The sequence below is a fragment of the Rattus norvegicus genome, chromosome 17 (assembly GCF_021556685.1).
Source record: "Rattus norvegicus strain SHRSP/BbbUtx chromosome 17, alternate assembly SHRSP_T2T, whole genome shotgun sequence".
In the NCBI taxonomy this organism is placed as follows: Eukaryota; Metazoa; Chordata; class Mammalia; order Rodentia; family Muridae; genus Rattus; species Rattus norvegicus.
In genome coordinates, this window is record NC_141550.1 from 50,808,359 (window position 1) to 50,824,139 (window position 15,781).

Genomic DNA, 15,781 nt, shown 5'->3' on the forward strand with positions numbered 1-15,781 from the left:
TCTTTGTGGCCATAGTGAACAGCTTGATTAAGCTAGAGGCAGGTTGGTAGCAAGAATACAAAGTCAGAAGCTGGAGAAGAAATGCAACTCCAAGTACCTGGCTAGGGAGAAAGAGTTCATCTGAGAGGTACATTCAGGAGATGGGGGTGGGGGGAACACACTTGTTGAAAGTTACTTTGTGTCTACCCAGTATTTAAGACTACTCTGTTGATGGAACCCAGAAAAATATAGGTGCACACTGCCCCTCTGCCCCTTACCTGAGGTGCTTAGGCTTTGAGGGTGTTAGGATATTTGCATAGCAAGTTATCTTGGGAATGAAACTCAATTTTGTGACATTTATTTATTCATACTTTGTTCATAGTCTGATGGCCAGTTTATACTCTTTAACGGACTTTAAGTTGAACTGAGTCCCTTCCTATGAGGTCAAGTGTGGAAGTTCCCATTTGCAGTGAGAGGTGTAGCAGGTCAGATTTCAGATATGTATCTATGGGATGCTCAGTCTGAGCTGGAAAGATGATTGGGAAGAGATCTTGTTTGAACCGTAGCTAATCTCTCTGAAAAACCCCTGAACCAAAGATTGCGAGACAAGGATTTAAAGTACAAGTTTGGGTTGCAGACATAAACTATAAGAACTCTATATAGGCAACAGAGTCAAGTTACAGTGCACACAGATAGCAAAAGAGGCATGGCCAGTGTGTACCCATGAAACAAGCAGAGGGAGATGTCTGGTAGAGAACCTTTGCCTAGGCCACCGGTAGTGACCATTCTTCAATATTTGAGCAGCAGCTTTGTGTAGTTTGCAGAGACACAGCATGAGTTAGGTGGCTATTTGCATAGGACTTCTCTTCTGCACTTTACTTGTACACATCAGTAGCCAGGTCTGTCTATGGCTGATTCACACTCAGCACCCAGATGCTGATTTCCTCAAGAGTTGCCAGGCAGAGTAGTAGTCATGGCTTGGCTCCATTGCTATAGCAGAAGCAAGCTATGCAATAACTAAGCCCTCCCTTTCTGTGTGGCATTTCTATTCTAAGTTGGACAGCTGTGGGACCTTGTGAACAATTTTTCATTAATTTTCCCTTACCCAGTTACCTGGTAAGTTCTGTTCTGTCTGTCTGTCTGTCTGTCTGTCTGTCTGTCTGTTAGGACTGCATTTGTAATGAGAAACTTGAATTGACCAGGCTGAGCCTAGGGCTATAGAGTCTACTGCCTGGACTCTATAATTGCCCTAAAATATGGGCCCTACTGGAGTTTGTTTTTAAATTTCTCTGACTAGTTTAATCCATAGAATCATGAGCTTGATCATTTAAGATTAATTTGGGTAATAGGAAAGGACAAAAAAAAGTCTCTCTGTATAGACAGTCTGTTCATTCATATATTTATGTTAGCACATGCGTGTGTGTGAGTATGGCTATGTTCGTGTTTCGTTCTCACTTCTCATTCTGCTGTGTTCTCCAGGTGAACGGAGGCATCGAGAACACCCTGAAGAAGGAGGTGGCTCACTATGACTACTACTCCTCTTACTTTGATATATTTGTAAGGACCGTTACGTCTCGATTCAGATATAATGAGATGGAAACCAAGAGGCCAGGTCCCTTGAAATAGGCCATAAATGCAGTGCCCGTGTTCCTTCCTTTGAGCAGTGGGCATGTTTGTTTTCCCAGCCTTACCTAGCCACTCAGTGCTCTCTGGCTCACTAGGAACTGATGGGCAAGAAAAGGAAAGGTGAAGGAGAGGCCAGGAGCCCTCCTCAGGAGAGGAGAGCTCATCCTCTCCCTAGCAGTAGAGCTCAGGTTCAGCTGACAGACAGGAAGAAGTGCTGGTCTGTCTCTGGGTGTTTGTTTGTTTCCCCCGTTTATATTGATAATAGGGACTTGAAACCTAGGGCCACAGTTCATGTTCCACACATGACAGTCTGGGGTCTGAGCCTCTCTGGGCTGTCCACAGACGAGGTAGAAAAATGATAGTTGAAGCTGCTTTATGTTTTACATATTGGACATAACTTTTCTTACCATTTTTCCCCCTCAGCTTTTGGCAGTTTTTCGATTCAAAGTGCTGATACTTGGGTATGCTGTATGCAGATTACGCCATTGGTGGGCAATAGCGGTGAGTGCACATGACAGTGGGTCATCTCCAGGCTGGTGGCTAGGCAGCTCACAGCAGGCTGTGCTGAGAGGAGACAGGAGTTGAACAATCTCTAGTTTCACCAGCCTTTTCAAAGTCCTCTTCCCTCACTTTAGCAGACTTAATTTACCAGGGGTCTTTCTGTAGTGAAAACAGTTAACTCTGTAACTGGCTTGGTCTGTAGCAAGGAATCCGGGGGGCCAGGAGTAAGCCCCTCCTCTTCTCTTCCATCTCATCTTTTAGATAAGGGTGGCGGGCGGTGCCTCCAAGCAAGATATGTGGAAAATGCCTTGCTTTGTGATTTTGTCGTCACATGATGTTCTGGTCTCTGTTTGATGACAGCCCCTGCCCCTGCCTTCAGTCCTCTCCTCAGGGTTACTTTCTATTGAAGTGATGTTAGCACCTTGGGAGTGGAAGTGTTATCTGCTCACAGTTTAAGATACAGTCTATTACAGTGGGGAGGGCGTCAATGGAGTATGAGGCAGCTGGTCACATGACACCCCGTCAGGAAGCAGAGATGAATGCTGGGCCCAGTTTACCTCATTTGTGTTCAGTCCTAGACCCCAGCCCATGGTATGCTGTTGCCACATTCTGGGTGGGCCTTCTGACTTCCATTAGGCCTCTCTGGAAACATCCTCTCACACATGCTCAGGGGTCTTTCAGCTAAGCACTTGTAACCCCCTAACATGTCCACAGTCCTGCTAACCAACTGTCAAAGAGGGAAAAGCCATTGTCAGGCTCTTTTCTTCCTCTGGTTTCTCCAGATGAGTGGACACCTCCCACCCCTGCCGAATCTTTTTCCTTGTGTCTAGCAGAGACTACACACAGTCTGTTCATTTTCAGTAAATATTAAGAAACTGAACGTTCGAGACAGTTGTCTGCCCGCACCATTTCTGCCATGTGTGTGGATGCCCCAGATGTTGTTTATCCCTTCCTGCAAACCCAGTGATTCAGATAGAGGACAGATACTGAGCCTTGGAGCTTCTTATACCAGAGGGGCTCAGGAGTAAGGTGAACCCAGCAGGAGCAGTCTCTCGTGGGCAGTCATCAGGGCTGACCGGGCGTGTGCTGCCTTCCACATCACACGGCGCAGGTCGGACCTCTTGTCATTCCGAGACTTGTTTAAAGAATGTTGACCATTGCAGCAGGCCTTTTCCCCCATCTCTCATTGACCTCATCACCCCTTTCTGTTTTCCATCACATTCTGCATTTGGGCCATTTTATTCCAGAATCTCCATGTAGACTCATGTTCATCAGACTGTCCGTCTTGGTATCCATTATGAAAGAAATTCACACAGATGTGTGCACTGAGTCACAGCAAAGCACCGACTTCCATTTTCAAATAGAATTCAGTTTAGTTTCAGTGGTACTGTTTCACATCTCAGCCTAAATAAGGGAAGGTCTGATGTATCAGATCCAGTTTTTTGTTTTAGAGTATTTAAATTATTTGCAGGAAGGGAAATCAACTAAGTCCCCTAAAAGCAATTGATGTCAGTCTCTAAAGTAAATTATTGTCTGGTGGTAAGTTGCTTTTCGCTCAGCAAACTACCTTGTGTGCATGTGCTCGCCTGCGTGTTTCATCCTGCCGGTCACTTTAGTCATCTCTGCCATTCACGCTCCTTAGGCTTTACCTTGCTCAGGCCTCAGTTGGAGAGGTGGGAAACAGTGCTCAGCAGGAAGTGATGCTCTAGGCTTCACAGCCCTAGGGAGACAGAGCCGTATCTGCATGCCACTTGTCCTTTCTTACATGTATTAGAGACAGAAGTTTCCCAACACATTAGCCTTCTGCAGCGTAAGAGGAGGAAGTCATATAGAGCCACTCAGGTTATATGCCTCAGAAAACCCCTTTTGCCTGGACTGGGTATGCAGGAAAGCATGAAAACTGGAAAGTAGCAGACTGCACAGTCTGCTCAGGCACTGTCTTCTCTTGGCCCAGCTTTGTTTTTGAGGGAGGGCACTCACAGTGCTAAGTGTCCTGTTTGAGGAGTGTTTTATTATTATCTTGCAGTTGACAACAGCAGTGACCAGTGCCTTTCTGTTAGCAAAAGTGATCCTCTCAAAGGTATGTGTGGCTCTCCTCCCAGTGCCGTTGCTCTCTGCCCAATGAAGCCCTGCTTCCTGTGTAAGCTTAGTAGTGGCTGCTTTCCCTCAACACCTCCTGTTCTCTAGCTTTTCTCTCAAGGGGCGTTTGGCTATGTGTTGCCCATCATTTCCTTCATCCTCGCCTGGATTGAGACGTGGTTCCTGGATTTCAAAGTGTTACCTCAGGAAGCAGAGGAAGAAAACAGTAAGTTGTCTTTGCCACAGTCAGCCTGCCAGACTTACACATATCACACTGCAGGGAACTGATGAGGCTTCTTGCTGTGAGTGAAGCTTCAGGGACCAAACTGAGGCAGGTGGGCACCTGTTCTTCAGGGGCTGTGTCAGAATTGAGGGTGAATGGGTGGACATGTGAGTGCATGGCAACTCGAAGTGGTCCTTGTTCTGGCTGCTGGACCAGGCATCTCTTAGAAGGTGTGGCCATTGGTTAGACAGACATTTGTAAAGGAAGAGTAGAGCCACTGCTTCCTTCTCCATGGGCAGCTTGACCTTTTCTCATTATAACCCTCAGGTCTGTAAGCCTTTGTCCACAACAGAACTGTGTGTTCTCAGGGACAGGGAATGCTGAACCAATTCTATGTGGAATGCAAGAAGCCATTTTAAAGCAGTCGGTAACTGCAGAGTGCCATTACAGGCATAGGATGGGTCACAAATAGAATAGTTAAATGCCTTGCACTGGCTCTGTGATGGTTCACAGGAGAACTCAGTGGCTGGCTCAGCAGTTTGTTAGCCTCCCTTGAGTGACTGTGTGACATCTGGCACCATTTTCATGTAAGATCTGACAGAGCTGTTCCATAACCTCATGGAACCCAATGTGCTAGGATGTTAGGGAGGAGGGTCAAATGGTCCATTAAGAGCTGGGAAGTTGGCTACTGGCCTGGCGTTCTTCTCTGTAGGAAAGAAACCATTAGTGGAGATACAATGCCACCGAACCTTCTAGGAGAAAAATGGATCAAAACTCAGTTTAGAAGGGCATGTTGCTTTAGACATGCCCCTGTTGGAGCCTTTTCCAGCATCTGGGAATTTGCCCCAACAAGAAGAAAAGAAATCTTGTGTTTTATAGAAAATTAAGCACAATTATAACTCTAAAAGCAACAGGATCAAGAATCACTTTACATCAAGTTTGATTTGAAGAATTTCCTTAACAGAGAAGGCAAAGCAAACAAAAGAACTGTAATTCAGGAGTGAATTTACAGAGCACACTGAACGGTGATCCTAGGTGCTTCTGCCCTTCTGTGTCTGTCCTTCTAGCTGACAAGGGGCATGCCAGTATAAACTCTAAACTCAGCATTGTTGAAAATATCAAGTGTTCACTTGACTGGGGTTTGAATAGTTACGTGATTAAACCAATTTTACAGTATCTAATAAAGGTGAGCAGAAAGGCTGGAGACATGGCTCAGCGAGTAAGAGGACCTGTGGCCAAGACTGACAACTTAATGCTGGTCCCAGAACCCACCTGGTGGAAAGAGGGAACCAAATCTCACAGATTGTCTTCTGATTAGACAGTATGACACATGCTTACCCCACACAGCATACGTACACAAGTACATAAACATTAATTTTTTTTTAAAGAAGGGAACATTAAGCAAGCCACCTAGTATCAGAAAAAACAAAAACCATACATTCTTCCCTACATTCTACCATATATAAATCCTAACCTGTAATGTATACATTACATATGTGTGCATGTGTGTGTGTATACATACATATATATACATGTATGTATATATATATATATATACATATGTATATATATATATATATATATATATATATATATATATATATATATATAAACATGTACCTGTGGGTACAGTATGACATGTAGGAAATAGATAGTGCTGGGTACTAAGAAAGGACAACAAAAGTAAAGGACACGTAACTCACGAAAAAGGATATGAAGCTAATTATTTTTCTTGTTTTAACTTTTTTGTGTGTGTTAGATAAGCATATAAAATTATAGTTGATAATGACAGTGTAAATCCCCAAGTGAAAGCCCATTGCTTCAGAATGGCTATGATAAGTGTATAGAAGTCCATAGAGCAGTTCAGAGTTCAGGGCTGGGCACACACTCACTCGGCAGCTATGCTCAGCCAGCTGCATGGTAGTTTTATTTGTAAGGTTTTTTTTTAATAGTAAACTAATTTTATGTTAAAAATGAATGCATATTTACATATTTCATGAAATTTAAAGCATCATTTGCCTTCACTGTAGCAGCACATAGGAAACATACCTGGTATTTGCTGTGTGGCCAGGTACTTGTTACCACAGTTCCTAATACTGATACTGGTTTTAGCCAAAAGGCCTTAAGGACAGATGGTCTTCCTCCTTGGATGAGGTTCTGTCATTTGTCTTTTTGGTTTTGAAGTTGGTGTTGAGGTTTGTAGAGAAGTGAAAATCCTCAGGAGATTGATCTGAATACTGAGCCCAGGCGTTCGTAATTGGAAATGATTATTAAAACTATTTGTTTTTTGTTTTTCTTTAATCTTCACAAGGTTGGTGTGTGGTTTTATTAGTGAAGTCTTTATTAGATGGTTGAAAGATTTTCAAAGTGCCTTGTTCTCTAATAGTTTATTTGATGTATTGAAATGTCATTTTTATAACTCTTAATCTTGCCAGGAAGCTACCAGGAGGTTGATGAGGTTCTTAGCATCTGTTTTCTTCTCTCCCAGGACTACTGCTAGTTCAGGATGCATCGGAGAGGGCAGCTCTCATCCCTGCAGGGCTCTCTGATGGTCAGTTTTACTCCCCTCCCGAGTCTGAAGCAGGTAAGCCATCACAGACTGTTTGTGTTTTGTTCCATTTTGAAGTCCCCTCTATTTTTTCTTCTCATGTCCTGTCTATTTTCCAGTGTGTTTAGCAGACCCAGAGCATGCCATGATGTAAAACCAAGTGGGGGCGGGGGTGTCTCCCAGGACATCAGTGGCGACAGATAGCAACAGCAACGGGCCTGACCAAATCACATAAGGGTCTAGAGGATGCATGTCCAAAGGGAGTGTGCAGAAAGCCAGTTCTGTGGGAAAGTGTGCCAACACTAATAACCTTTGGGAACTAACGTAAGGATTAAAAGTCCCCTACACATGGAAGAAGTCAAACCCCACATATACAACAGTTGAGAGGAGAGGGGGACAGCCTCTGTAGAAAACAGCTTGGTGCTTCCCAACAAAAATCAGTGTAGAATTATGATATCACTCCTCACTTGCTTATCTGGCTATCTGTCCAAGAGAAAGGAAAACAAACTCAAGAGACACAGTGAGCCCCTATAATCCTAGCAGGCTTGTGTACAGTAGCTATCAACAAGTGACAGAATGTGACACATGCATCCAGGGGAATGTATTAGAGCCTTAAAAAGGAACTGAATCCTGACCCATGACCATATGTGAACCCTGAGCAGAATGCATGAGATAAAACACGCCAGATATAAAAAGTAATACTTGAAGGACTTTGTTTATTACAGTAACAGTGAGTTCACATCCCAAGAGTCAACGTTGAAGAATAATGGTTGCCCAGGATGGAGGAAGTTGTGTAATAAATAGAATAGTGTTAATGCTCTCACAGTAATGTGGACCCTAGAGTCACTGCATGGAACACTTCAAGATGAAAAACTATGTCCAAAATACTTGATTTTATTTACATTTATTTTCATATAATATATCAAATATTATACGTTGTTAGGACTTTACAGGTACCAGGCAGGGAAGGGGCACTGGGGCTCATTCGCATCATACTAACCACTCTGTGACATGCACTTACCAAGAGAGAAACAAAGTCAGACGCGGAGCAGAAGTACACCAGCGTCACACAGTAAATGGTGATTCTTGGGCACACTGCTGGCTCCAGTTGTTCTTCCCTGCAGCCGGCCTTTAGTCTGTGATGTCTGCCACCACCTAGTGGTCTTCTAGGGAGTTACCACTGGACTATGAAGTCAGAAGGAACAGAAACAATTAATAGGTAGTGTTCCTTTAGATAGCTGTATTAGTTACATAAGATAGACATCAGTATTGGTAAACGTGGGTGGATGCTCAAAGACCTTGCTTTCTTGTGTTACGTTTATATTGTCTGAATGTTCAATTTGGAAAAAAATAAAATTATTACAGAAGGTAATGTGCTTAGAACTGTCAGACTCCATAGTACTGAGAGGGAGAGACACTGCCTGCCTGTAGAGACGGGTGGTGTCAGAAGACTGGGGCGGCCCTGCTTGCCTGTGTCCCACACCCACATACCTGACACATGACAGATTTCTGTCTGTGGGAGGGGTGGGTGTCTTACTTAGGGTTTTACTGCTATGAACAGACACTATGACCAAGGCAAGTCTTATAAAGGACGACATTGAATTGGGACTGGCTTAGAGGTTCAGAGGTTCTGTCAATTATTAAGGTGGGAGCAGGGCAGCTTCTAGGCAGGTATGGAGCAGGCAGAGCTTAGAGTTCTACATCTTCATCTGCAGGCTGCTAGTGGAAGACTGACCTCCAGGCAGAGGGCTAGGGTATTAAAGCCCACACCCACAGTGACACGCCTACTCCATCAAGGCCACACCTCCTAATAGTGCCACTCCTTGGCCTAAGCGTATGCAAACCATCACCGTGGGTTAAAGTAGAGAAGGAGATTTAAGGAAGTGAACCTAGAAATGTTATCTTCTTAGGAACAGCTCAAAATTTAGAAGAGGAATTCGGAAATCAGCACATCTAGGTGGCAGTGCGGCTAGAACTAGAGCCCAATTTGTTCACAAAGCTTCCTGATGAGTCTGACCTTAGGCTGCTGGCTGTACTGAGTGCAGAGGATGAAGGTGTCAGCCCCTCCAGGTAACTGGATTGAAGGCGCTGACTGAGCACAAATGAACTATGTGGGATGCTTAGTTGGGACAGTTCTTTATCCCCACGGGAAGGCTGGTTTAAAATACAGACTAGTTTGGGACTGAAGATGTGTAGTTTAGAAGTGTAGCACTTGTCTGGCATATGTAAAACCATGGGTTTGATCCCAGTGCAGTGGACAGTTGGATGAACGGATTAAAATCTCAAACTGTATAACACTTATTCTAGGTAAGTCAGATACAGGTGCTAAAATTCCAAGAGCTGTCATGCCCCTGCTTTTCCTGTGGACAGCCTTCCTTGCCTCATTTCATCTTCCCTTTCATGGTCCTATAATCTCTGCCATTTCCCTGTGACGGGCTCTGAGCCTTGGAGGAGATGCAGATGTCCGTGTTAGGACTAAGCACACAACACTGTTATTCTCAGCACTCCAGCAGCCAGGAGATTCTTCATTTACCTCAGTTGGCAGCAGAAAGAAGCTTCTCTGACCAAGGTTGAAGCCTCTGTCCAACCGTCTTCAAGCCCACTTCAGGTGGCGCCTGTCCTGTGGTCTTCTCATGTGTTATGTCTTAATGTCAATTAAGCCTAGCTTATGGGTCCGCTCTTTTGATGATAGTGTATGAGGCATCATAGCTAAGATCTCTTAACCTTCACTCTGGGTCATAAAGGAATTTGCCTGTAGATTTTATCTAGAAGTTTCATTCAACAGAAAGGTATTTTTGTTTGGTTGGATTTGCATTTTTTAGGATTATAGTATATTTTAATTAATTTTAATATATAGATGAAATATAAGACTACATGCACATTCTCTTGATGTCAGATATCTGTCCATTTGTCTTTGAAGCAATTATCAAAACAGTGACTTCCCACTGATCACTTGACATATTTGCTGTGGGTGCCAAGCCAGGAGTCTCTTTGACTCCCTTTGGATTGGGTTTAGCATAATCTTTTCTTGGTTTGTGAAAAGTCACTTGTTTTACTTGGTTGACTTGAGACCTTTCTCATGCTCTGATGCAAGCCCTTAAAGCTGTAGTTTCCTCTAGACCTTGCTTTACTGCTATGCTTGCATTCTGACCTGCTGTATTATTTACTGTTTCTCAACAGGTGGGTGACATGGCCCTTTGTGTAGATAGATCCCTTACTCACATTTCTTCAGCCATTAGGTATATGGGTTAATGGCTGTCAACAACCCCAGGAAGACTTGGCCAGTATTTCTTCAAATGCCTTCCTGATCCCCAACCCCAGGCATGTTTTGGTTTGCTTTGCTGGCCAGCATCTGTCTCTGCGAGGTGCCCTTTGGTCTTTCTCTGCTGTGCAGACTGGATGCTATCAGTCACTCCCTCCCTAGGGAAGTGAAGGCTTCTTCCTGCTGCCTGCCTCGCTTTCCCCATCTCCTCTCACAGCCACTCCTGACTGCTCTCCCACTCCAGGACTTGTGTTTCAGTTTCTGCTCATTTTTTATGTTACCCCCTCTTGACAGTCTCTGGCTGGTTTCTTTCTCTTGCCTTTCTTCACTTCTTAAATTGATTGTATGTAGCCTTTCAATGTATTTATCATTGCTGTGTGGATGTTTTCCTGGTTAAGTATAGTACTTGGAGGCACACAGATGGTTGGGTTTGACTCTTTTATCTCTCTTAGGATGATCATTAACACATTGTGTTATTTTCTTTTAAATAATGCTTCCTATAATTTCTGCTGCATTTTGTTGACTGTATAGTGACGCAGTTCTGGATTTGGATTTTTTTCCTTTTTTCTCTCAAAGGAGCACTGTTGTTAATGTAGTAAATTAACCATGAAGTACACTCTCTGTGCCAGTTTCCTCCTCCTCCTCTTCCACCTCCTCTTCCTCTTCCTCCTCCTCTTCCACCTCCTCCTTCTCTTCCACCTCCTTCTCCTCCTCCTCCCCCTCCTCCTCTTCCTCCTCCTCCTCCTCCTTCGAAAAACTTGATTTTTAAACTTGACTAAGTTTTAAGAAAGTTTGTATTCCTAGAAGACTCCCATTAAGATGGAAATACATTCCCCTCCTCTAGGCGCCGGTGCACATCCCCAGCACATCTGCCTCTGGCTTTGTGTCCTCTTTTAACTATAACTAATCCACTAGTGCAGTTAGTGCTAAGTGTATGTACATGGGTGTTGCAGGGTGGGGTAATCTATCAGGGCTTGGACAACCTTCTAGTGGCTACCCCTAAAAGAAAAGCAACTCTCCCTCCCCTGTCAGCCATCGGCTGCCAAAAGCTCCTCAATTAGGATGGACCCTTAAGTGCCCCTCTACCCTCCACACTGGGATGTTTAACCTCCTTGATCTTGGGCACCTATGTAGCCATAGCTGCTCTGCGTTCAAGTGTGTGAGATGTCACGTCCAGTGGGCGGAGTTTCACCGCACTCCTCCCGTCCTCTGGAGTCTCACCGCATTTCTCCCGTCCTCTGGCTCACATTCTTGCTTTCCTTTTTAAGCCTCACTTCCCAGAAGTCTCTGGACTCGGCCATGCTTAGTGGTATCCAGTGACTAGACAGAAGTCATGTGCAAGCTCCAGACTAAGGCCTCTCTCCTCTGCCACATGGCAAATGGAACTTTACGTAGAAGATCCAAGACACAAACAGCCATTCATGCCATTGGCCAGGCAGTAGAAGTTGAGTCTGGGAACAGGAATGCTCAGGCTGGACGTTCTTCTGAGACACTCTTGCATTGAAAGGAAGTACTTAGCCCACCCAGATTCTCCATCAAATCCAGCAGCAGTTTTGTGGGATGGAAGAGAAGCCTGGCCACTCTACATTTACCTCGCTATCCCACATTCTCTTGACATAGTTAAAGCTTGTGCAGTTAGCATATGGCCACAGCCTTAAGAGTCTCCACCATTCCTTCCTTACTGTGCTTGTTCTCTGCTTTTTGAGTAGAATTCTCTAAAGACAAATGTGCACTCGAGAGCACATTACCTTCTGGTCTCTGTAGCCCATGAGGATGGCCACCTCCGTATCTGTGCCTTGTCTTCTCACTCTCCTAAAACCCTTCCCTGATCATGAGAATGCTCCATACTTACATAAAAATATGCAGATCTGACCTGTCCATCAAACTGAGGAGCAAGATCAGCTCATGGTGTTTTCTTCTAGTTGTGTGTGTGTAATTTCACACCATGGTGTCTATACTTGCTATAGCTAAAGCAGGAGTCTGTTTATGAAGTTATGAGTTAAAAATTAGTTTCCTTCATTTTGCTGTGGACATTTTGAAATTTTCACAGATATGTGTTATATGGTTATTTTCTATTATTTCTCCATATATATATTTTTTATTTTTATTTATTTATTTTATTTAGCTATTTGTTATGAATTTTCTTTTTCAATAATTTCCGTGTTATTATAAGTTACATATAAATTAATTTTAAGTGAGTGCAAATTATTTCACAGAAATGTAACTCAGAGAATATAACTCAGACTGGTAGCACTGATTTCTGATCTTTAGGGGAAAATGTCCTTGATGATAATTAGTATTTTTTTTTTAGGAAAGATACAAAGGAAGGAATTTCAGAGCTAGACGGTTTGCTCAATTGTAGAAAAACCTAAGGCTGAAAATCTATTCAGAGAGCTGGTCCGACATCCCTGGGGAATAAATCTGGTAGCATCTCCCTTTAGCATTAGGAATCATTATTGCGCCCAGTTCAACTTGTGCCATGGTTTCTAAAAACTTCTAGATTAAATGTAGTTTGTGCTTTAGAATGTATACACAGCGGGGCTGGAGAGATGCTTGAGTGGCTAAGAACATTGGCTGGCATTCCAGAGTACCTGGATTCTGCAGTGTGATACATTAAAAATCAGATCCACACTAACGCTGGCGAGGTACCTATTACAATAAATACTAAAACAAAACAAACAAACAAACAAAAACCAGAACCTTATGACCCCACCACGGGTGCCGGAACTAGCCATAACTTTCTCTGGTTACTATCTCTCCCAGCAGTTCTCTGCTAGCCATGAACTCTCTGGTTCCAGCTACTTGGTAAAATCATGACTCGATAAACTGTAACTCAACAATCCCATTTATATGTTAAATTCTCAATCCACTCACAACCAATTGATAAAGATATAAACTGCTCACCTAGATAAGATAAATTTACCTATAGAAATCCATCCCTTAAGAAATATTCATAAAACCTGTAACTATGTCTGCCTCCATGTTGTTTCTCTTTTCTCTTCTGCTTCTCCCTCTCCTTCTAAAATCTCTGTTCCCACCTCCCTTCTCGTGCAATGACAAGCCTTGTATTTTCTTGTGTCTGCCTTTACCTCCATAACCACATCAACCTACAGGCACCAGCCAGCAGTCTCAGTCTGTTTCCAGCCCAGCATCCAAGACCACGTTTTCCCTTTATCCAAAGCCTGTTCCATCAAGGCCGGCTCTGCCTCTCCAGAGCTAAGCAGTCACTCTCCACCTCAAGGCTGGCTGCTGCCAGATCTGCCCTGTACTCCTAAATTCCCAAGGCCAGCAGGGGTGCATGCACTTCTTGCAAACCCACTGGCTGCAGTTACCTTTCTCTGGAACCCAGTTGAGTTACCACGTGAAGTAAAACACCACACAATCTTAGTTTAGAGTCAACAGATAACACAATAGCTGGGCGCAGAACCTAGTATCCTAATTTTATAAATTACTCTGTTGGAAATCTTCCATCGGTGGATCTTCGTTGATCTGCCACTAGAACAGCCTCCGGCTTCCTACATTGCGTCTGCTTACTCTCGCAGTCGAAAACAAGTTTCTTCCTCCTCTGTTCTCTCTTCCTCTTCCTGACCCGGAAGTCCCACCTCCTCGCCCAGAGATCAGTTTCTTGTAAACTTTTTTTATTAGGGGAAAATCCCACTACAATTCCCAGCTCCCATATAAGAGCTCACAATAGTCTGTAACTCCAGTTCTGGACATCTATGTCCCAGCATTCATGTACTGCACAGTCGTATGCAGACAGAACACCTACACATACATAAAAATGTTAAGCCAGGCCAGCAGTCTCTACAAAGAGGAGATGAAGCACAGAAACTGATAATAATTCTTGGTATGTGAATACCTTTGACTAGTATATAAGTCAGTCCATTCACCGAGTCCAAGGTAGAAGTGCTCCTTGAAGTTTCTCCTATAAAACCTAACGTCAAACTTTAAAATGGCAGTTTATTAATCTTTTTTTATATCTGCATTATAGTTTATATCTACATTTGAGTGAAGAAGTTTGTGACATTAACACAATGAGACTCTGGCTTTTCTTTTCTTTCCTACTTCATAGGATCTGAAGAAGAAGCTGAGGAAAAACAGGACAGTGAGAAACCGCTTTTAGAACTATGAGTTCTGCTCTGTGAAGTAAGTGTTAATAAATGAAATTGTACCAACAGAGTGTTGAAGTGTGGGCATTTCCTTGGAGTAGATTTGAAGGAACTGTCATGGAGTATGCGGCCAGCCAAAGCCAGATTTGTCCTACTTGTGTGTGTGTAACAACAATTTAGGTTGAGGCCTTTATATTGTATATGGGCTGTAAGTATGTATAACTTTAAAGATCCCTGAGACCTGCATTTCTAAGGAAATAAGGATTAACTTAGCCAAACTATCAGTCCCAGCTGTTGGCTTAATTTCAAACACCCTCCTAATCATGGCTTAAGGTCATCAATCCTCGTGCAGGGACATCAGCAAAGAGGAGCAGTGCTTCTCGACATAACTACTGGGGAAGAGGCAATCAGACTGTGGCTCGCAAAGCAGGGGAAGGCAGATGAGCCCCGTGTCTGTGACACTGTCAGCACACAAGCACAGCACAGCAGCTAGACACACACAAGAGGCAGAACTGTCAACATGAAATACCAGGCTTCATGGTAAACCCTTTAAAGTAAAGCCGTCTGTTGTCATGCCAGTGTCCTTGATGTATCTCTGTCACAGCCCACCTGCAGTACTGAGTTAGGAAACACAGCACTTGGCCTCTGACCACTGCTCACTACGTGTCTCCACTCTCTCTAAGTGTGAAGAACCTCACTGCAAGTCGTCCAAGGAGGCCAGCTGAAGTGGTGGATCTGCTCACTGCTGGATGCTGATGAGCTAGTGAGTTTATTTATGGTGATACCTCATGGACATTGCTCCACCTCCACTCACATCATCCCTTCCTGCGACCATTGGGTCATGCTGTGGTCCTTCCTCTAGTCTGTGAGTTTCGGTCTGACCTGATAATGAATAACTCAGTCTCGTGCTGCATCTGAATCAAAAGACTGCTTAATACATTAAAATAACGATTTTGTAGTAAGTGAGATACCTTTTTATTTCAATTCTCAGAATGTATTTTTTTTGTTTCGTGTCTCAGATTTCTTTTGTATTTCTTTCTAACTCCTTACATTTCACTTCTGTTTTTAAACTCATGCACATGTGCTCTTTATACAATTTTAAAATAATAAATCCAACATATCAAAATGACTGTTGTGTTTTGTCTATATTATATATGTCTGTTAGGAGTGGTGTGGTTACAAAAGGAAGAAGGTGGGGGGGGGCATTGAAACTATTGCCCTGTGTGTTGTACGTCTTTCTTGGGACTCCTTGTTCTGAGGCAGTCTGATATTCTGCAGACAAACAACCTGCAAAGGCTTTCGCTGCCACTTTTCCTGGATGTTTACGTCTTTAGGATTAATGTCAACTAATTTTGTCATCAACTGTTTCTCCAGTCACTTTTCCAGATCCACTTTCGGCTTCCTGGAAGGGCAGACTGAGCCTCCATCCTTGATTGGTGTCATGCAGGCAAGGT

The 15,781-nt window shown here is 43.5% G+C and overlaps 1 protein-coding gene across 1 annotated transcript in view; it reads left to right on the top strand.

Annotated features, from left to right (window-relative positions):
* Positions 1 to 15,453, top strand: part of Stard3nl (STARD3 N-terminal like) — a 33,977-nt gene extending 18,524 nt beyond the window's left edge. The window contains exons 3-9 of the mRNA NM_001008298.1: positions 1,459 to 1,536; positions 2,029 to 2,106; positions 4,133 to 4,186; positions 4,294 to 4,411; positions 6,897 to 6,992; positions 14,291 to 14,364; positions 15,011 to 15,453. Of these exons, the coding sequence (NP_001008299.1) occupies positions 1,459 to 1,536; positions 2,029 to 2,106; positions 4,133 to 4,186; positions 4,294 to 4,411; positions 6,897 to 6,992; positions 14,291 to 14,349 (483 nt within the window). The 3' untranslated portion in view covers positions 14,350 to 14,364; positions 15,011 to 15,453. The remainder of the gene's footprint in view (positions 1 to 1,458; positions 1,537 to 2,028; positions 2,107 to 4,132; positions 4,187 to 4,293; positions 4,412 to 6,896; positions 6,993 to 14,290; positions 14,365 to 15,010) is intronic.
* The last annotated feature ends 328 nt before the right edge of the window (positions 15,454 to 15,781 follow it).